General features: G+C 38.3%; 1 protein-coding gene across 3 annotated transcripts; it reads right to left on the reverse strand.

The window, feature by feature from the left end:
- Positions 1–13864: 13864 nt before the first annotated feature.
- LOC110836857 (fizzy-related protein homolog) lies at positions 13865–22640 on the reverse strand. 3 transcript variants are annotated; one of them, XM_087342099.1, is made up of 9 exons: positions 22191–22640; positions 21140–21206; positions 20446–20705; positions 20042–20230; positions 18354–18578; positions 17917–18049; positions 17026–17189; positions 14633–14800; positions 13865–14509 (listed from the first exon to the last, which is right to left on the reverse strand). In XM_087342099.1, exons 2-9 carry the CDS (start codon positions 21159–21161, stop codon positions 14468–14470), a joined length of 1203 nt encoding a protein of 400 aa, XP_087198225.1. In that variant the 5' UTR covers positions 21162–21206; positions 22191–22640; the 3' UTR covers positions 13865–14467. The 3 variants fall into 3 exon arrangements, with proteins under 3 accessions (XP_087198225.1, XP_087198224.1, XP_087198223.1); XM_087342098.1 differs by lacking the exon at positions 13865–14509 and having other exon boundaries at positions 14545–14800; positions 16964–17189; positions 20446–20703; positions 21141–21206; positions 22191–22634; XM_087342097.1 differs by lacking the exons at positions 13865–14509; positions 22191–22640 and having other exon boundaries at positions 14545–14800; positions 16964–17189; positions 21140–21548.
- Between the last annotated feature and the right edge of the window lie 57 nt (positions 22641–22697).

Raw genomic sequence — 22697 nt, forward strand, 5'->3', positions numbered from 1 at the left:
AATTTCCCGCCTATTACCGAACCGAAGACTCGCTATCTTGTTTGCTATTCTGCGCCAGATGATTCCACGGAAGACTTTATATTTATTTACGCTCCATTTTAATATTATACCGTAATCTGCGTCTGGTTCTCTTTGCGAGTATAACACCGCCAGCCAATCACTGATGACGTGAGTCGAGTATCCTGACACTTTTAGTGCAGACAGACAAGAAAAAACTCACGTAGCCTGACTGCCCTCGAAGCTGCAAACTGCTAAATTATTGCCCCTGTAGGACGTCGACCCTTCCTCTTCCATCCTCCTGGAGTCCATCAACAGCCACTTGGACGAAGAAATTCGAAATGGGGTAACATCGGACTAATGCCGAGTTCGGGTTCGAACCGGGTGTTCTTGGTTGCTTGAGCTCTGGACTGGAATATGTTAGATTGTCAAGGACTCTGCTCCATGGAGATCGGCCACGGTAGAAAATACAGGGGAGTAAAACGAAACAGCTGGCAGGCACCAGAAATCATGACTGCCTTATTTATGGCAAGAAAAGACCATGGCTTACCTCCTCCATTAGGTAATAAATCTCTTATTGCGGAAGCCAAGGCCTACTCAAAAATTCCTTCCGCTTCTTGTTCTATCCGTTTTCATTACACGAGTTCTCACTCACTTAAATCAGAAGCTGATATCATGATTCAAGGGAAAAGATTATTAATGTTTAAATATGACAAAGTTAATTGACATAATTACATCTTTTGAATTAAGTGCACGCGAATAATTAAAGACGCAAGGAAAGAAACGAGAATTACGAATATAAATACGACGTTCAAAGCCTCACCAAAGCACTGGTTCGTACACTAGCAAAGAACGCCTGAGAACGCGACACCCAAGGATCTTCTGGAGGCAAAAGCCCCCGGGGGTGGGGCAGACGCCAAAGGACGTCAGACAATACGAAGGAACAGTCTTAATGCTTGAAAGAAGTTCAGGCCAAGAGATAAATCTACGACGCTATGATCATGTAAACTGACTCCTGAGACGCTAATGGTCGCTCAGCTAGTCAAATATACCAAAGAAGCTAGTGAGTCTAATAAAAATGTGCGTAAATGAAACCTGTAGGAAAATTCGAGTAGGTAAATTTGTTTCTGAGACATTCTACATCAAGAACGGTCTAAAACAAGGAGATGCTTTGTCTCCCTTGCTCTTTAACTTTGCGCTAGAATATGCCATCAGGAAAGTCCAACAAAGGCAGGAGGGTTTGCAATTGAATGGGACACATCAGCTATTGGCATATGCTGATGATGTTAATTTATTGGGGGACGATATGAATACAATAAAGAGGAACGCAGAAGTTTTACTAGAGGCTAGTAGACAGAAGGAAATTCAGAAAAAACTAAGTACATGTTAGTATCTTGTCAGCAAACAGGAGGACAAAATTATCTTAGGGTGGATAATAAATCCTTTGAAAGGGTTACAAAGTTCAAATATTTGGGAACAACAATAACAAATCAATATGATACTCGTGAGGAAGTTAGGAGGAGATTAAATTCCGGAAATGCTTGCTACTTCTCAGTCCAAAATATTTTGTCTTCCCGTCTGATTTCTAAGAACCTGAAAATTAAAGTATACAAAACAATAATCTTGCCTGTTGTTTTGTATGGGTGCGAAACATGGTCTCTCACTCAGAGGGAGGAACACAGATTGCAGGTGTTTGAGAATCGGGTGTTGAGGAGGATATTTGGGCCTAGGATAGAAGACGATGGGACATGGAGAAAACTGCACAATGACGAGCTTAAAAATCTGTACTGCTCCCCCAGTATTGTCAGGGTGATTAAGTCGAGAAGAATGAGATGGGCTGGGCATGTAGCGCGCATGGATGGGATATGAGGTATGCACCGGGTACTGGTTGGGAAACTTCAGGGGAAAAGACCGCTGGGGAGACCTAAACGTAGATGGGAGGATAGTATCAAGCGGGATCTATGGGAGATAGGAGTTGAAGAAAACTGGATTTTGTTGGCCCAGGACAGGGTCCGGTGGAGGGCTTTGGTTAATTCGGTGATGAACCTTTGCGTTCGGTAAGCCATCTAGTTAGTTAGTTAGCTAGTCAAATATCCCTCCTCTTAAACGCAAAAACCGAGATTGCATCACAGTCTTCAGCCAGATAAATCCAGTCCAGACCTTACTCCTGGAAGATACATTTTAATATTATATTCATATCTGTGCCTACGTGTCCGAGTTACCTCGTCCCTTCAGGATTCACACCAAAATGCCGTACAAATATCTCGCCTTGCTCACGCATGCTACATGACCTAATCATCTCAGTAACATTGAATTAATCGTCCTAATATAACAATTTTAACAGTAAAATCCATAAGTTCTTTGTTGTGAATTTTTCTCCATTTGTCTCTGGCCTTCACTTACTTTCTCCCTTTGGGTGATGACGTCTGACTTCGAATTCCCTTTCAAGAGGAGCGTAACTCTAGCAATAAATTTCCGTGTTCGTTCTTCTGTCGAAACCCTAATCACGCATGCGCCTTGCGAACAAACTTCGACGATGTTTGCATAGACCTTGTGTGCCAGTTACATTTCCACTTTCTGTCGATAGTTATCATCGATTTTATATGCAAGCCAGTACGTTATATAAAACGACTTACAGAATGGAAGAAAGTGTTTTACTCAGACGCACTAATCAAACTAAACCCTTCAATGTTCCTAAAACGGCTTATCAAAGTAAATGAAAATTATCTGTTATCTTTCAATGAAGTGCATTTCAAGAACTCGTTATGGGCTGGTCGTCTCTGTCTGTCCGTCCAGTCGATTCAACTCGAGAACCAGTAGACGGACTTGTTTGATATTTGATGTGGAGGTTGGCTATTCTGCAAGATTCCAAAATCGTACTTTTGAATTTCCTACGAACGGTGAGAACAAGATGGCGTTTGAGGAAAGCAGTGAGGCAGTCGCTGATTTGCTACGATCTGGTGGTCAAAGTGGGAAGTATCGAAATAAGACGGCTTTAATACATCCAAATGCACGCTGCAAAGAACGCGTCACGGAAAACACTTTCCGAGCTTGGTCGATATATCGCTTGGCGCACAGGATCATTAAATTTCGTTGAGGAGGGCTTCAGAATGCAAAACTGCACAGGAAAATTACGACGTCCGATCCTCTCCGACAAAAGGCACAAAGGGAGTTGATCGTGCTCTTGATATTTGTATTTCCCAGTGTAATTAGCCCTCTGACGTCTTCCTCGTGGTTTGTTTCGTCTCGGGACGACAATATAAGGTCGATTGGAAATCATAAAGTTCAAAAATCGTCACAAAATCATCACCACAAAGAAACAAGTGATTTTCAAACAATTAAAGTGGCACAGCTCTTAAGAAGACGAAACTGTTCAATGCATTTACACAAGGGCATTGTAGAAAAATTTAAGCTTTACTTAAACAATACTTTTTTGTTCAAGGGTGGCTTCAAATGTTAACAAGCACGTATTGTTACAAGATGCTTTGGCTTCAATGACCGTCTTCAGGTAACAGGGAACTGACAACATGACGCACTGGTGCAACGTGCTCAATACACAATGTGGACCATTTTCACAATTATAACGATTATCGTTTAGAGTGGCAGAACTGTTATTTGAAAAACCCAGGAAATAACTTCACAACCTGGAGCGGAGTCTCCCGTTAAGTACAACCTTGAACTCCACAACAATGGCAGCTTTTGGGTTTGTCGCCTTTTGGTCAGTGCAGTTGTGCCCTTTCAACTTCTTATCGCATATTTATCAGCCACCAACTAATACGCCGTTGATCATGACCTAGGCCTATTCTTTACGGTCTGGACAACAACAGATGGCGTGGAATCTCCTTTTGGAACTGTGTGACGCGATGCGAAACTGACGATAACATTATAAATCTGTTTCGAATACATTCTCATAAAAGCCGAACTAAATTTGTATTAAATAAACAATTAATAATATCTCAACGTCTTGTCATTAAAGGACGTAAAATACTGAACACATACACAAAAATAAATATTCGAAAACGTCCATCCCAGGCGTTTTCGGCTACACGTAATATTTCACACTACAGTTAATTTCGCGACAAATAAATTACTGCACCCAGTGAACGGAATTTTTCGCCTTGTTAACTTGGAAGTTTATTCTGATCCCTGTTTTACTAATTGTATTTCCCAGTAAGTTAAGAATAATTTTGTTTGGATAAACTCAGCTCACTTCCCTGTAAACATTTTCTTATCAATTCGAGATCGAAAGCAGCTGAAACATTGATTCGTTCTTGATATGCAGACAATTAAACCACTTCAACACTTCACCAAACAGCGAATTCACAGCGAGGGACGGACCGAATCGCAAATTCACTTTTCCTTACGCGACAATAAACTGACAACAGGTCAGAATCCCTTAAAGGAAAGAAGAAATTTTGAAACTGATCCAGCGGGGGCGGGAAGCCTGTGACTTCACAGAAAGTAAGAATTGACCGATAAACCAAATTATCGAAACTACTATTTTCGTGGCGAGCTTCTGCCTTCTGCTGTTCGATTGTTGCTCCTCTGACCAGTCAGAGGCCACGCCCACCATTTCGGAACAATTTATTATTCTCACAGTCGGCAATTGTTAGCCCCGCGACAACCCACAAGTCCGAGAATCACCCCTTATCGGCTGTCCGCGAATGCGTATTCGAAACACTCCGTATCTGGCGGCCATAGTCGATCGCGATCCTAGTTTTGTGTGGACTACGGGGCGAAGTTCTCCTCCTCCCTTTCTGCGTTCAGTCTGCTTCTGGGGCCACCTAGCCTGGTATACCCTGACCACCGAGGGTCAAGCAGGCCGAAGCGTGAAGATGACGCTTGAGCACAGGAACAATTATCGCATCAACGAGTTATCTGAGGCAGAATCGGAATCAACACCAGAAAATTCTCTAACTTAACGAAAGTAAAACCTCGAAGTACTCAAGACAAAGCAGACAGGTTATCCAAGCGATATTCTGCTCGAATCTTCTACAACGAGACAATTTCCACCTTATCGAAGGCAAATTCCTTAGCAATTCCTCAAAACCATTTCCAAACAACGTGCTTTATTCAGCCGCTGGTCGAATGCGGTAAATTATATTACCACAAAAACTTTTCTAATATTTGGGTAACCCTACAAATTGTACAGCACTTTACTTTTGAGACATCTGGTGGCATCCGTGTTAGTCGGCAGTAATACAAATGAAGCTAATTTTGTGTTTCCAAACAATAAAATAGGATTTATCAATGGATTTAATGCTCCTGTGCTACGCCTATTGAAAATGCGTCGTTAAATAAACTACGAATAAATAAAAATAATGGGCTACTATAACCACACAAAATCTGCAGATTAATTCGGAAACACCCGGTAGCTTACAGGCCTCATCATTGAACGTGCGTCGTTTAATACGCCCGTAAAATTACCTCAGAAACAAACATCCTAACAGATACTCGAACAGAGGACTGTTTTCGTGTCTGTGACCTTAGACCACGTAATTTCCTCTCCGAAACGAAAGAATTTTGCCTTGGCGTCGATTTCTTCTCGTGGGTGCTTTCCCGTCAACAGAAACCATCCTTGTCGGGACTCGAACTCAGTGTCGAGGCCTTCGTTTCCGAAATCTCCTCTTCGAAACAAAAAACTCTGATCCTTTCTTCTGTCTCGCTTAGTTTCGGAGCTACAGGAATCGCCCTTGATGGAAATCGAACTCCAGACACTTCTTCCAGAGTTCTTACCTTCCTGCGTTCTCTCATTGGTCAAAATGAATAATCGGGATTCGAAGGAAGGAAACATTTTCCCTGTCGCAGGGGCGATGGGTTCAACAGCGCCCGGGCCCCTCAAAAATCGTCTTTGAAGCATAACACAGAGGATTGCAAACACTCAAGATTGTCAACGGAAGCAACACACAGCCAATTCAGTCCATCACCTACGCTCACAACCTTTTTCTCTAACATCCAGCTTAATGTGTATTCCTGTCTCCTTCTTGGTCTTAGTAATTATGTCCTTGAAAGCATACATGAAGCTGAACAGTGACATCGAGATCTGGATCTACGCCCCCTGCACTGATTCATGAATCATTCATAACGTAATGCAAAGGATGAATGATAAAATATCAGGGTAATGATTAAGTTTATGCTAGACTATTGTTCTGAGAAGGCAGTCAAGAAAGATGGATACTGTTGGAAAAAACATTTTTGATTGCCTTAGTTTACAGATAACAAAATATGTATCTTTATAATTTTCTTCAGCCATTTGTTATGAATTCTTAAAAAAAAAAGATTGACAATAATTCTGATACAAGAATCGTATGTAAAATCAATGAAGACTTGGCTGAGTTTATGAATTTCATAGTTAGATTCAGCTGTTCATAATTGTAAAGGTTTGTACACAGTTAATAATAAGAATAAGAAGAAGAAAGTGACAGTGAACTTGTGTTGAGCTGCTTCAGTACCAGTCGCTGCTTAAGGGCTTAGAAATCAGGTCTGTTTTTTGTAAGCAGAGAAATGGTAATTGTACTTACTGCCTACATGCAGAAGGTTAGGCAGTGGCGGAATCGCGTCACCTTAAAGGAAAATTTGATTTTCTTGCTTTATGAACATTGTTTACAATAGCTAAATGTTGAATCTTAGAGAGTAATTCATTGTGAAGACAACACATAGAAAATTTTGTAATAATTTCTGCTCTATGTTTGATTACCTAACAAAGTTTTGCAAAACCACATTTGGCAGACGTAAGCAGGTATGAGGCATTTCGGGTAGTTATGGTGAATGTATTGTGCGGTGTTGTCTCAGTTCAAAAACCATAGATTCCAAGTACTGACAGCCTGAGTTGCGTGTCGTGTGTTCGTTATTGCATGTGAAGACAAAAGAAGACCCAACTTCCTAAATGTAGTGTTTGTATCCAAAATTTAGATGATGAGCAAAGTGTAAGCCAGCTTTACAGATTATAATGCACCATCATCAGAAACCTTAAGACTTCACTCCTGCAAGGTTTCAACAAAATTTGGGTAATTTCCAAACACCTGTCCTGAGGGTCTATCTTCGCTTGCCATCTGAGAAAGTAATATTTACACAGATAAAACCTCTTGGAGACTGCAAGGACATTCATGCAGCTAATAAACTTCACACCTGCAGACCTAGACAATGACCATCACTCACTCACTCTTTATATTCTGTAGATGATTTTATCTCTGCTGAAAATTTTTAAGCTTTATATATATCTATAATCTATATGTAAAGCAAGTTTTGTATTTCTATTTTAAATGCTGAGGTTTATGTATATTAATTTGTAAAATTATTTTTCACTCTTGTATTGCAGAATATGAAGTTTATGTACATTGATATGTGAAATACGTTCTTGTACTTGTGTCAAAAGTTCTGAAGTTTATGTATATTGTATGAAATGACATGATCTACATCCTTTGGTTGAGTCCTAACAAGGATCTATGGAATGTAAATAAACTCTACTCTTCTATCAACACATCAAATTATTTTTAAAATCAAAACTAAATAAGTTTTAACCTAAAACAAACCTAGCCTAATTTTGTTTACCATAATAGCTTGTTTCCTGTTGCAGAGCAATAGATATGTCACTATAAATGACTCACTAGAGCATTTCAGTGGACCATGTAAAGATGTGTCCTTCCCTTTACAACTCATTAATACAGTTAAAAGTATGACAGCCTTGCCACGAATATAAGAGATGCCTCTTGTATGAGTTCCTTTGCTGTCACTCGCAGCCTGCATTCCGATTCACTAGTTGGTTTAATTCCTTGACAACCATTGCTGTTTAATTTCGGGCCCAAGGCACTTTGTAAATATCAAAAGGGTATGAAAGAAATATCGGAAATATTCCTGCAGTTAATGACCACGTTTACCTCTTGATGTTTTTGAGGTTCATTTACTTATTGTAATTCTATGAAACTATTTCAATTGAACTAACTCACATGACCTGCCACGAAGTTGGAATTTCAAATGTATTTACTTTCTAGTAACACACCCCATTTTAACTTACCTCATGCATTAATCACCATATTGTAATTATTTGTCCACAATTGTTGGAAGCAGCAGGAAGAACAAGTCAGGCTTGATGAAAATTAGGAAGTTTTAAGGTTAACAATCCAAAACTCGTACCTTTCATCATTCACAAATACCACCCAGATATTCAACAGGCACACCAACTTAAATACAAATTAAACTAAAACATTGAAATTTCTTAATTAAAATACAACTGTGCCATTCATAACTGCATAAATACGTATTTTAATAGAAGACTCGGCATAATGAGGTGGTATGCGAAACAGAAGGGTAGGGCATGACAAAGAGATCTATGTACCAACACAACACATTTTGAAGATGATGTGATAAAGCTCCTTAAAATCTTAAATGCTGAATAACACAGTAATGCAGCTACATACACCAACCCCCATATTTCAAAGTATGAGCCCGGTTAGAATTGCGTTGGGTATGATGAATAACTGGGTTTCCATTCATGAAAAGAGCAGTCATTTACTCATCAACAACATCTTTTGACAATATTCAACATGATTAGGAAAACAATAAGCTGCACTGTTCAACACCTAGAATGTTTGCTGCAGGTTCCAGTCATGTCCCTATTATTCTCCCAATGTAAATGTGATGGAAACAGGCATGTGGGAAATTTGCTTTTTAATGGTTTGCACAAATGGAGAAGAAGGATATTGATTTCAGTTTTAAAGCATATTTCCTCCACTTCTTGGCTGAGTGGCTATATTAACAGGTATTATTTTAAAAGTCTGTAATCTGCAAAGATGCCTCATGCAAGATAACCCTACTACATAAAATTGATAGAGGGTACTTTATGTGATAGTTTGTACATAAAAAGGTATTGTAAAAATATACAAATGGAGGAAAAAGTGAATGCATATATGACATAAATTAATTGGTAATTGTAACAAAAAGCACTTATATAATTCTTCTGAAATATAAAAATAGGATGTCTTCTAGATCAGTGTTTTGGGTAACACATGCAGATAATTAGAAATGGCCAAATAGTTGGTTCTTCTTAATTGTATGCATCAAACAAAATAATTGTGTTCTATTCTTAAAGCAAACTCATAAAATTATTACAAACATAGGGTTGCAACCTCTTCATTAGTGAGAACTGGAAGCATCAGTAAATCAAATGAGACAAGTAAAACACCTTATTAGAAGCACATTCAATTTTGTTCTTAAAAATACCTTAGCAGTATTTTTATGGTCATAAAGTATTGACAAAACTTTCTGAAAATGTCGTCTGTTACTTTGAATGCGTAGCTGAGCTCTGTGGCACTGGTACACTGAAAAATGTCTGTTGTCACAGCCACTGAATCAAATGCTAAAGCTAGTCCTTCATGTTGACTCTTTCCAAGTAAATTACATCCTTTTGCTTCATTGCTGCAGCCACTAACAAGGCTCTGACCATATCATTACAGGAGCTTTATCTTGGCTTGATTCTAGGAAGGAGTAGAACACAATCCTTAAATGAAATGCATGCAATTAAGAATCAGCCGCCCATATATTATATATTGCAGGAGGTTCAGGCAATTAATCTGCATTTATTCTTCATATTAATACGCCATGACGCGTAATTCATTTCATCGCCTAGCGTGTGAAGGAATCTGGACCATGAAAAACTTGGCATCAAGACAAACTCTTTTTTGCCAGTATGAAGACGCAATTAAGGCTCTCAAGGAGGGAACAATTGCAAAGGCCATGTTCAAGTTGGAGAAGCAGCAACACAGAGTTAGAACTCTTAGCTGTGAAAGACTGTACTTTAATTACTGTAATTTCATTGAAACTTTATTTGTTTAATTATGCTATAACAACAGACAACATTGCAGCATTATGACGCCATTTGCAATGTCCATTCATTATTACCATCAGCAAATCAGTCATAGATTCCACTGCATTTTAGTATCTAATGACCAGCAAGAGGAAACAAAGTGTAACACATCATCATCATATAAAGTTCTTGCATCCAGACCTTCTAAGAAATATCAAATTGTAATACTTAAGTAAATTTAAAATGAATACATAGAGATATTTACTATACACCAATATTAATATAAAAATTACCTGTTCACTTAAAGCTTCTTAAAAGTAACATACAAAGTCATCTGCTGACGGAATGGTAATTCTGACCAGCAAGTGAATGGTCAGGAACAGAAATTACTAGACCTTTTGCCCTCTTAATTAAGTTTGCTTCTACGAGCGTTATTATGATATGTTTTCACTGTGCACTCAACTTATGTATTAACTCTCATGTTCCTGAGTATCAGCTGCAGTTTCTTTTCAGTTATTCGACCCACCATTTGTCTGCCTCTGCTTCTCAGCTTCATCACTTTGGTACTTATGATTGGCGTGACACTTGCCCCTTTTAAACTTCCTCAACACCAAGATATATATCAGTAACAATTGTTTCTAAAGAATGATCCTCTTAACATTTTAGTTTCACTTCCAGGATTTCCACTCATATCCGTTCTATTCCTGAGAAGACCAAAAGATGGTGCCATAGAAAACAAAGTACATTACCTCAAGTATAGTAATTTGCTGACAGTTTAGGTGGATGGAAAATTGTAACGGAACTGTTTCTGAATGTTTTGCATCTTACTCTGAATAATGCAGACAGTGGAGAATGGAGTTCTAACTGCATTAGTTTTCTTACATGTTTTGGAAGAACTTAAAAATGAAAAAAATTGGCAAATATGTAGCAATTTATCAAAAATGTTTATATTCATGTGTATGTTTCACTGGTAAATAACAAAACATCATTTATTGCATAGATTCAAATAAACTATTAATATTATCAGTTGAATTTCAAAGGCACAACATCTGAAAACTGGAGCTGAAATATCACTCAACACATCCCAAAGTTCAACACTGCTGAGAATTTCCACTTCATTATGATCCATTAGGCATCAGGACTGGAGCTATGCAAGAACAAGCCTGCAATACTAATAACAAAGGTAAAAAATTAGTGAGTAAATTCAGATATAGTGGAACTTAATTAATATGGTGTGTAAGAGATAAGTAACAATGTCTTATTAAGACATGATTATAAAAGTGTATTTTTGTTTTAAAATTCAGACTAGGCCCCTGAAAATTAAACAAATGTCTTCATTATGTGTAAAATTCAACAGTGACCTGAAGCTGAATTAGCTTAATGTAATTTACATTACCAATACCAATTTGTTAAGTCATCTTTTCCCACTGCATGGCACTTCCTCTGGTAGCAGGAGAAGGCATCCAGAAATGGAGGATCTCTGGAAATCAGGTGGGATGCTAACTCCTCACCATAAAAGGACTAGCATATTTATACGGGTCTAATTTTTTAACTAGCTGAGCGTGTTGTCAGCCTCTCAAAAAGAATGCTCCATGCAGTACAAATTTTTGTGCACATCTTCATCTCTATTTTCCATTAGGTTTCCTTGACAAGTTTCTCTGTGTATTCAAAATGTGGCAAAAGAAATCAAGCATCTCAAATGTGACCATAAAGTCCCTCTGTGAATTCATGCTGCCTCCTGTCCGAAAACGATCACTAAGCGATCTCTATCCCCCCCCCCCCTCATGCCACATTCCCAAGTTTGGCATTCCTGACCTGCAGCATAATTAATTTAAGTAGCCATGGGATCCGCCAACGTAAAGCACTTATGTGAAGTGAATCTATCTTTCATCTACTGCGTGCACAGGGAAAATTTTGAGTGCCTTCACAGTTTATAGCACGCAGTTCCCCCACAACCTGTTAATTCTCGTGGGATGCTCTTCTTTCAAGTGCTTAGAATGAAAACACATTGAGCATTAACAGACTAAGAGCCAGTTGACAGTCTGACTGCATGCAGCCTTTGTAATAACACTGCAACTGCGCTCTCTCATTCAAAAATGAGGTATGGGATGAATGAGACAAGAAAGAAAGGACTCCAGCTCGTGTATTAAATAAAAGCTGATGTTGTAATTAAGAGTCTATAATAATGGAACTGTGTACCAAAGAATTCTAAGGCAATGAAAATTGATTTTGACATGCTGTGTTATATTCATCTCATTTTTATCCTCATAATCATCAACCAGAAATTAGTTCTTGGGCATGTTGTGATTCAGAAGCAACCTTCAACTATGTGACTGCAGGCCTATATTCATAAATTATTTTAGTTATCTTACTGTGTGGGTGTTGACAGAGGTTGAAGGTGCTGTTGCCATGAAAATGTTGAGTGTCTGCCAGTGACATAAAGGACTCCAGGAGGGTAAGGCGAAGACGAATTTTGTTCCTTTTCCCTTCTCTTTCGATCGCAGGAGAACTGTTCACTTTGATTTTGTTGAAAGTTACGCATCGTGACAATGACCTTGGTAATGATGCACTTGCTGTCTACGAGTTTTAGGCCAGAAATTGATGTTGAAACTGGACCATCTACCAGATTCACCACATCTGGCTATGCCAAAAACTGAACACTCATTTGAGGGGCCACAGAATTTCAGGGACATGCAATGGCCACCCTGAAAAGCATTCCTAAAGAGGAGTTACAGAAACGTTTCCAGCAGAGGATAAACCGCTTCACAAAGTGTATTGGTATGCAGGAAGACTGCTTCAAACATAACAGCAACCATTATTCGGCAAGTAATTAAACACAGCTTTTATGGGGCATTTCAGGGATGTAATTGTCACATCTCGTGAAACAAACATATATGTCATATGTTGAAGTTTGAAAAATGGAAATTTATTCTGAACTTCACAGGAAAAAATCTGTACCTCAGAGGATAGCCATTCCATTCTGTTATTCCAAAGATATTTGAGACTATTTTATTGGATCATAAAGTGGTGATTTCAGAGAATAAAGTTAATGCCATGCACTACTAAAAAACCTCATTCTAAGGGTTTTCAGACAGGTAACAAAAGAGGCTTATATTTCAGTGATGACAGCTTACTCTAAGGTAGAAAATTAATTAAACTGTAAACTCATTAACTCACACAACAGCAGAAGAACATTAAATATTGCAAATTAAATTATAATAACTGCAAGAACTAAACAGTTATTCCAATTAATTTCCGTACAAAGCAAGAAGTTAATGAGTAAATTATTAACTTTTCAACTTTACCTGGTGTGGCCAAGAATTTCATTTATGAGACAGAATGCACACTTTCAAAGTGCAGAATAACAAACATTACACTGGCACCAAATGTGACCAGTAAACAACACCGTTTACAATTGTGAAAACAAACATATATTTAAGCCATGAATGCACGACATAAAGGATTCACATTCCTATCAACAGGTGCATTTTTACATCATTTTATGTAGGTCTAATATGAAATCACATTAAACAGTTTGCCCTTATGAGTCCCATGTAAGTTAAAACCCACCCACAAGCATGTGATGGATATGTTCTAATTGTGACCACCTCATTTCCTGGCAGTTTGCTTCCTGCAGCTGCACTGGCAAGTGTCACAGTGGATTCCACATTTAGTGAGACACACTGTATGAGACCACAGACAAGATGATGGAATAATGTGCCTGATAATTGCTACAATACATACACTCCATGTACAGCAGGTATGGGTGGTTGATAATGGCCCTTTATCACTTCAAATGAGGATTTGTCTGAGAAATAAACGAATAATAAAAGACAAAAGTGAAAGGAAACAATGAAGAATTGTAAGGTAAGATCCTTATTTCCTTTTCCTTCTTCAAACATTAGTACTCTACTAATTTTTTTAATATATATACATATATATATATATATATAAAGAACAAAAAGCTGATTACTTATCAAAAGAATTATGAATCTTGTACTTCTTTCTGGGTACGTGGCATTAAAAGAGTGAAGATGAGTCTTATATATAACAATATATTTAAAATTAAAAATACAACACAATTTAATGAAAAAACAATCATATACAGGTTGAGTCAAAAGTATGTTTACAAACTGTGTGTGTGTATTAATGGATCAAAAATAGGAAAGAATGTTTCTATGAACATGTGGCCGCAAATGCTTATTTTTCAAAATAATAGCCATAAATAAGTCTTGATGTATGCCTTTATTGCCAAAGATAAGGACAGGGATGTTTCTTTGTAACAGATGCTCAAAGGTTGCTCCTCCATTCTCCACACATGCCCGAGCACGATGTACACAAGGTTGACGGATTCATTCATACGCAACAGGGTTTCCTCGAATCATCAGGCATGCATTCTGCCAGTACAATCACATAAAGTTTGTAAACATACTTTTGACTCACTCTGTATATATACACATACATATATATAAAAAGGCTAAATAGCTGATTACTTATAAAGAGATTTAAGAACCATGTACTTCTGGGTATATGGCATTAAAGAGTAAACATGAGTCTTATCTAACCATATATTTGAAAATAAAAAATCAACACAATTAATTTGAAAAAACAAATATAACAAAACTAATTTAAACATAACAATCAAATATAACAAAACAATCAGATTCTTCACCGGATGGCGGTGAGGAGGTCTAGGACTGATTTCTTCTCCTGAAACAAGAGATGAAAATCACATCAAACATTTTTATAAATGTCTACAAATGTAACCTTAAAAAATGTTAACATTACAAGATACAAGTTTCCCCCTCCCAATGAATAAGTTAAACATCTTACCTTCCGTGAACGATCTTTACTGAACACTTTCCAGAATCGCAGAGTCTCATCCCCAGCGCCAGTTACAATATCTTCTCTGTCTGGAGACATAGTGAGATTTGCAACCCGTGACATGTATGGATATTTCCAAATGTGTGTGTTGTATTTGGAGTCACTGTGGGTGCTAACCTACAACAAACAATTAAATTTCCATAAAACATAGAATCAAAAGTAATGTAGTGAATTATGAATGTAGAGAATTGAATGTAGTTAGAAGTAAGTATAGTAGACCTTTGCATGTAGGAATCTATTGATTCATTTCCTGTCTAGAGTAAAGCAGCAAGGCTAGTTCACCTTATTCTCAGGATATGAAAAAATGCAGACGTAGCCATTAGGAGTCAGCAAAATAATGTGGGAAAACGCTAACGGAAAGGTTGTGAAAGGAAGTTGAAGTGAGATCTAGAGCAGATGGGCCGAAACTTCGAAGATAGCAGGAGGTTACTAGAATCAAGATGGGCAAGGTGCAGCTGATTGGACTACTTCTAACAGGTAAGCGCTGAGGAGACGTATTCAAGTTTAGTACGGGTGGATGAATAAATATTCAAAATTTCGTAACTAGAATATACTAAGGATAAAGTGAATTAGCCTAAATTAAGAAGGTAATGTTTTAAATTAAATGTAAAGTTTATGTAGAACTTAGTGTTAGAAATAAATGTGATAGTCTTATGAAACAAGTTGTAGCCTCATGGACGTATTATCTATCATATTAGCTGAGCATGTTTAAGCTGACACCAGCATCCTTGGGAACTTGCCTTGCTCCATGCCAAGCCACACTACCACATTAGTAAGACTAATCCACACGAATTTATACAAAGTAGAACGTTACAGTAACAATCTGGAATAACATCCATACCAAATTCCTTGAAAATTTGTCAGCCATTCTCATTAACAGGTAATGATGCAAACAATGACATCATCAGTTAATGCACAGGATAATGGATATTGGTATCACTGTAGATCGTAATCCAGCTACCTCACAACTTGTACCATGTCATGTTGGTATTACAGATTGCAGAGTACAATTATGGAGTAGCCTCAAACAGAGTACTTTACATGCCAAACGTCTATTGTTGTAAGTGTATGGTAGTACAAAGAAAACTTATCAGGTCCTCTGCACGGACTCAAACATGCCTAGGAAACACGCATTGGTACATCGCGCACACCAAAGGTATTCTAAAAAGTAAAAAAAGTTTGTCCCACTATACGCCATGTAGGCGTTTTGGGGTGAGTGGAGGTATAGCTCCTCTCTTCCTTGACCTCAGCACTAGATGGGGGTGAGTGGTCAGCATCACGCCCCGGCCGGCTTTACCCCCGGTACCCATTATAGAGGAGGCTGGGTGGGCCCCAGAGCCGGTCTGGACGCAGAGGCTAGAGGAAAAATCCTCTGCCCCCGTCAGGGATCGAACCCCGGTCGTCCAGCCCGTACCTAGTCACTATACTGACTGAGCTATCCCGAAAGGTATTCTAGGAAAAGGAAAATTCAGCTCTTCATCATTTAAATGTTCCTGGTTTACAATGTCTCTGCTAACTCTGGGCAAGTCTGAGGCAACCACAGGGCAGATTCCATACCGCAACCAAAACGGTGATTAGTAAGAGGGTCCCTAAAGTTTACTGAGTGTTCTGAACCACAGTGGGGGGTACGGTACACTTCATTTCCCAAGAATTTATTTTTGGAAAATTTTAAGACATCAGTTCATAAGCAAAATCTGAGAGATGTGGATGAATGAAAACCCTGTTAATTCCTCTGTAAACGACAAGTATTAACCTAATGAAAACTTATTCGATGTAAAGCTGGCCCTTTTACACTGCCAACACAGGGTGAAGGCAAGGAACCGTCCCAAGTGGAGACGACTTCGCAGTTATAATTTTATGGTTACATTAAGTGCAATCTTCATCAAAGTACAAATGTACAGATTTTATAAATTATGCCTGAGGCAAATGGCATTTCAAAATTATTTTTGCGGTGCCCGAATTTATAACTTGTGTTGGGCAAGGCCGTGGTCTAGGCAACACGGAGTTTTCCTCCGTGGCATCCCAACAATTACTCCATTCACACACAGAAGAAGGCAATGGAAAACCACTTCTGGATCATCTGCCAAGAACGTATATGAACAGGTCCCAGTCCGAGAAAAGGATGGAAGGATCCTGTTCATATGGACCTGTCGTCAGACAGAACACTAAATAATATATAAAATGTTAAGGTGAACACAATATATATTTAAATTTAATCTTCTATTTTACAAATACTTCACTATCCGAAGAAAAAAAAATAATAATAATAATATATCTTACTTCTATCAACAATATCGTTCCAAGTACAAATTGCAGATCACATCGACATGCAAAGAACTTGCCAGTTCAGAGGAATGTTTAGACCAGACAGGATTACAGACTTGAGATCCAGTGTTCACACACTGCTTTGGTTGTCCTGTGAGTGTGTTCCAGAAACGAATACACTGATCAGCTGCGCCTCCACCGCTAGCCAAGAGTCCACGTTGGTGCGGGGACCAGGCAATAGCTGAAAAAAAAAAATGTATTTCTGTATATTAAGAATTGTGTCCAAATCATCAGTTTGATACATCATGCTGCATAGAATATTAAAATAAAGAAAGAGAATGAAGGAGGCAGAGATGAGAAATGTGAAGAAATTTACTTTGCAAATTATAAATGCTGCGCAGAACAGTGAAATCAATGACATCCAAAGAATATGAGCACCATATTGGAGAAACCATGAACTTGTATCAGTTATATTACGCTCTTCTCAATTTTCCATTCCAGCACTCAATTACGAATCATGTGAAGCAGCAAATACTATACACAGTACAGGAAAACGAAATGCATTTACATAAAAAAAATTTGGGGGGGGGGGGGGAGGAGGAGGAGATGACCTGGAGTTTTTCAATTAATGCTCAAGGCATGGTATAATGGCATTAAACAAAATTTGCTCCTATTGTTTTCAATCAATCCCTTCCACGATCAATATCTTTTTGAGAATATGAACCAAAACATAACATTCTTTTTATTTCACATTTGGAATATATCCACAAAAATGGTGTCATAAATAAATGTGATTTACGGGCAATGATTGGAACCGATTCTTCCAGCACTTATGGTTTTAAGTGCATGATTTTTCCTGCATCAAAGACTGCACAAACACGTGACAATATAATAACAATATTTATTCACTTCATAGAATCTTATTTTAATCCGTCACAAATGCGGATGATAAACACAATGATTCCTACCTTTCACTGCTGCCAAATGCTGAGTGTAAGTCTGCACAGGTGAATCCAAATGGAGATTCCAAATATTGAGGCGATTGTCATTGCCACCGGATGCCAGGCTCTGCTTGTCTGGAGACCACTTCAAGCTGCAAACCTTTAAACAATGTATATTTATAGTAATTGAAATTGATGACAATAATTTAAAACATATTTTTCAGCTCTAACTATAATAACAATATTAGATGTGAGGTTCTGACCGTGGTGAAGATGTTGATGCTGTTCTTCTGGGTCATGATGCGATGCGGAGATGAAATGTCTTTATCTTCAGAGCTCAAGATGGAGACTGTATGTATGTGTCTCCAAAACTCTGGTATCTATGTCAGTCCACATGGTTTAACAATCCAGAAAAATATTACATCTGTTTTGCAGTAATAACACTTAAATGATTTCCTACTTACCTCTTGTCGATGGCCAAGCAACCTTCTCTCTGGCACAAGACTAGGAGTTCTCACATCACATTGTAAGATAAGTCCATCCCGACTTCCTGACGACACAACATCACCATTCCAAGCAAGCGATCCAACTCTGTCTGGATGGGTCAGCAGCTCATTAACTTGGGAATTTATAGCAACATCCCAGACCTGCACGTAGCCATGATGTGTGCCAACTGCTACCAAATTTCCCTACAAACACAATACACCAGGTCATAAATTTGTCCAATAATAAGAGTCAGTCCTAAATTATGTCAGAGGTGATTTGATGTGTTATCTGTTCGGTAACATTTCCTGGTCAGAATATGCAAATTCTTACCTATTATCTACAGCCGCTGAAGAATATGGCAATAATATTTCATTTATATAAAATTATGACATCATGGTACATCAGAATACAGACAAATACATTTTTCTTTGCAAGTCTTCATGGATGGAGTAGGCTATATAAATAACGCCCTCGTAACTGGCCCCATCTCATACCCACCTTGAATGTGTGTAACTGTAATGTTTGCAAAAATTACTGTTAACACTAAACACCCACAAGCCAAAGTTATACAGACAAATGCATGTATCCTGAAATAAATATGGCTACCTCACAACAAAAATCTCTATAAGACAAACCACTAAAATTTTGGGCTTGGTCTCCCTCACTTGGCAGGCGGAGGACACAATTCTTCTCCACCTTCCTCCAGGAAGTTTGCAACAAGAAATCCAAATTCTTCAGATTTCTTCTAATGCACACAACAGTGAACTTCAGAAATAACAAGGTGTTTCCTTTGTCATGGACACAAAACATAAAATGAAAAGCAGAAAGCACCCACAGAAATGGGGCTAGCAGCTGACACTGATTTGAGATGAGTACAAGGAAGACGAGCAGAAGCAGAATTGCAGCAGCAACAACAAGAGGCCAAAATGGGGACTTTGGCAACTTTCGGAATTAAGAACACAAGTCCACAGACTTACTGGGCATGAGACAAGCCTGAGGAAAGTTACTTTATGACAGGCAATAAAAAGTCTACTCCAACAGATAACAACCCTTCCTGATCCCATGTTGCTGTATAAGAGAGGGACCTTCTTTTGCTCTAACTTCAAGGGCAAAGTCCACAAGTCATATGTTAGCTACAGTTGAACACATCCTTCAATAACATGGTATAAAAAAGCACAGTAGTAGAGTGTTAAACGGGAAGAGGCTATGCAAAGCTCAAGAAATATTGGCCACCTAATATCAGGACCTGCTCTCCAATAAACAAATGTGTTAATTGTAAACCAACAATTACGTCAAATAGTATTCTAGTGGCGGGTGACCATAGGCTGCATCAACATTACGTACTACATGATAATTTTCCTATACAATTAATAATGTATTTATGCACAACACATACTTTAAGATTAACAACAAACACAGCAATAACCAAATACAAGATTTCTAGCTTCTGGGTTGTTGCGCTATGTAGTATGGTCGATGTTTACCAACGTTTCTGAGGGCGTGCTACCTCCGTCATCAAGGCGATGAATACTACACAGCGCAACAACCCAGAAGACAGAAAACTTCGTAATCACCGCTGTGAAAACCTCAAATCTTACAACCAAATTCAAATTTAACAGAAATACTTTTCAACGACCTGAGTAAAAATAGTCTGGCCAATACTTACGTGTTCATTCCATGCAACTGAAGTTACAGAGGTGCCATCTCCAGATAAATCACACAGCCTTCCAGCCTGATTTGTGCTTGCACAAAAAAGATATATGCAAGTTCCTAATCCCACGCTTAACACATTCTCTGAAGACCAGTCAATAACATTGAGGTAGAAGTCATCTTGGAGATAAAAGGCATCCAACATCTTCAACAGAAAAGACATAAAATTCAAATAAGGTAGTACAGCACATGAAACTCTCAATGCTTAATATAAAGAAGAAGAATATTATAACTATTTTATAATAAACACTCTATCACTGTCTCGTGGCTTGTGTTGGCAGAACAGCTGATCACGAAGTCACAACAGACACTTCATTTGTGGATTTTTGAAGATTAAAACTAATACAAAATATGACTAACCTTGTAGGGTATTGGTGATATTTTCCTCCTTGACCTTCTCGGTGCACTAAGCAACTTTTGGCTTTGTGCACTAAGTGGTGACAAGGAAAAGATATTTGATCCTGGAATGAGCGCTCTTCTCTCATCACATTGGTCTCTAAGATCTTGAATGTTGGCGCCAAGAAGTTCGTTTATCAGCAAACATGTGTATGCCAATCTCCCACTCCCTCCGCCACCATTTTCACGAGCCTCTTTCGTAGTAAATCCATTCTGGCCAGACTCATATATTTAAAAACAGACACAAATTTCAGTGACATTTCTACAACTTGCTTATCTTAAGAGAAATTCATAAAGCTTATAGACAATGGGGAGTTGACAACTTCATGCAAAAGACCTGATGGGAAGTGAGCTATACAAGTACATCACAAATAGCAGTTTTAAATGACGGTATGAAACACTAACTCCATGTCCAAACAGAAAAAAAGTAAATTAATTACAGGGCATACAGCACTGCTTATGTCCTCAAGTTGATAATCTGATAACATTTTTGTACAGTGCAATGGTAGTCAATTTTTGTGGATAAAGGTTCATTTACATATCTGATAAAGTACTGTCATGAACATAAATTGATCTCATCCTCAGCACAGCATACTCACTTCATCTATCCACTACTTTTAAAAAGTCACAAAAATCATAACTCAATGAAAAACACTTACTGTGTTCATCTCAAACTTCATCCGCCATCTGTTGCCATAGCGTGGCCGAATAAACCGATCGCCTGTCTGAAAGTAAGGAAAAGATGCCTGTAAAATCTCACAATTCCTTTAACCACATTTTCTCAACTAACTGAGAGAACAATATACAATATGAAGATAACTGTCTTCTGGGGCACTGTGCCAAGTAGCATCGCGGAAGTCCACAGACGTTTCAGAGGTGCTTGCTGCCTTCATCATCAGAGCAAAGAAGGCCGAATGTGCGTCTGAAATGTTGTCAAACTTCGAACAGACTACATGGTGCAACCTCCAGAGGACACTAATTTCCTTACCTGCTGCCATGAGAACCTGAAATGTCACCAGTATGGAAATATGTAACACACTTTTAAATCAGAGAAAAATTCTTATACTCAACTGCACACTTCATGTATTAGAAACCAGAATGCAAGTAAAATCTAGAAGCGTCCTCAGCTCACACACCAGAGACACACACGACTACAGTCAAAATGCCTTCATCACCACTAAGCAGTGCAATAACGAACAAAGCTATCAGAACGACAAAGAAAATTTCCACTTGGGTTGTGAATGAACCTATTCTTTGCTGCTGCAGACTTCAAAGTTGACATGCAGAAATTGTTTGCGATTGTCATACGAAGATGGAAGGATACCATCAGGCAGGATCCATGGGACACAGGAGATGAAGACGATTGGATTTTCATAGCCAACGGCAGGGACGGGGGAGACTTGGGTTGATATGGTGATGAATAGTGTTCCCTAAGCCATCAAGTAAGTAAGTTAGTTAGTTAGTTAGATGGTTGCTTCATCAGCATATATGCAAAACAAAAAGTGCAGCCTCACCTATGAATAAGTAAGGATAAATCACACAAATCACGGATATAATATAAAACGGGAAACTCAAAGCACTTTTCTGTGCATCTATAATTGTAAAATGCTAACTCCTCCAATTTTATCCTTTCCTCTCCCTTAAACAACCACACGTGTACATGCACATGCCACTCTGCCATGCTTATGAAGTCCAACATTTCATCTTACCCAAGAATCCTAATGACCACCAACCAACATCATGTGGGACTGAATGTCATCATGGCAGAAAGTAACAGAAGTGCACGAAATTAATATTGTCTAAAAGTGCCATCTTCAAGTGGTCACCTGCAATAATAAACATATGAAGGGGAAATCTTCACACACACAGAAATATTCATTATTTATTTCCAGTTCACTTGAAGACACTTTCGGTAGCTCTAACTATACAGCATCAAATGCTACAATGGTTTCTGAAGTGGAAGGGACATGGAAGGAAGTGGTCACAGCTTACTTCAAATACTATCACGACATTCGCCCAGAGGGACTGAACACAACCATGAAAAACTTCAAGATTTGAACTCACAACTTCCCAAACACAGTGGTAACCACTTAACAGCGACATTAAGTAAAGAAATGTTACATTCAGCGACAGGTTATAATTTAATAACACTTGAGCAGGTGGAAACCAACAGTCACACTAATTTTCAGCAGGTATATATTACAATCACTAAAGTT

This window comes from Zootermopsis nevadensis, unplaced genomic scaffold (genome assembly GCF_977971745.1).
Source record: "Zootermopsis nevadensis isolate Lab colony 2312 unplaced genomic scaffold, Znev_1.0 Znev_ptg000208l, whole genome shotgun sequence".
Classification (NCBI taxonomy): Eukaryota; Metazoa; Arthropoda; class Insecta; order Blattodea; family Termopsidae; genus Zootermopsis; species Zootermopsis nevadensis.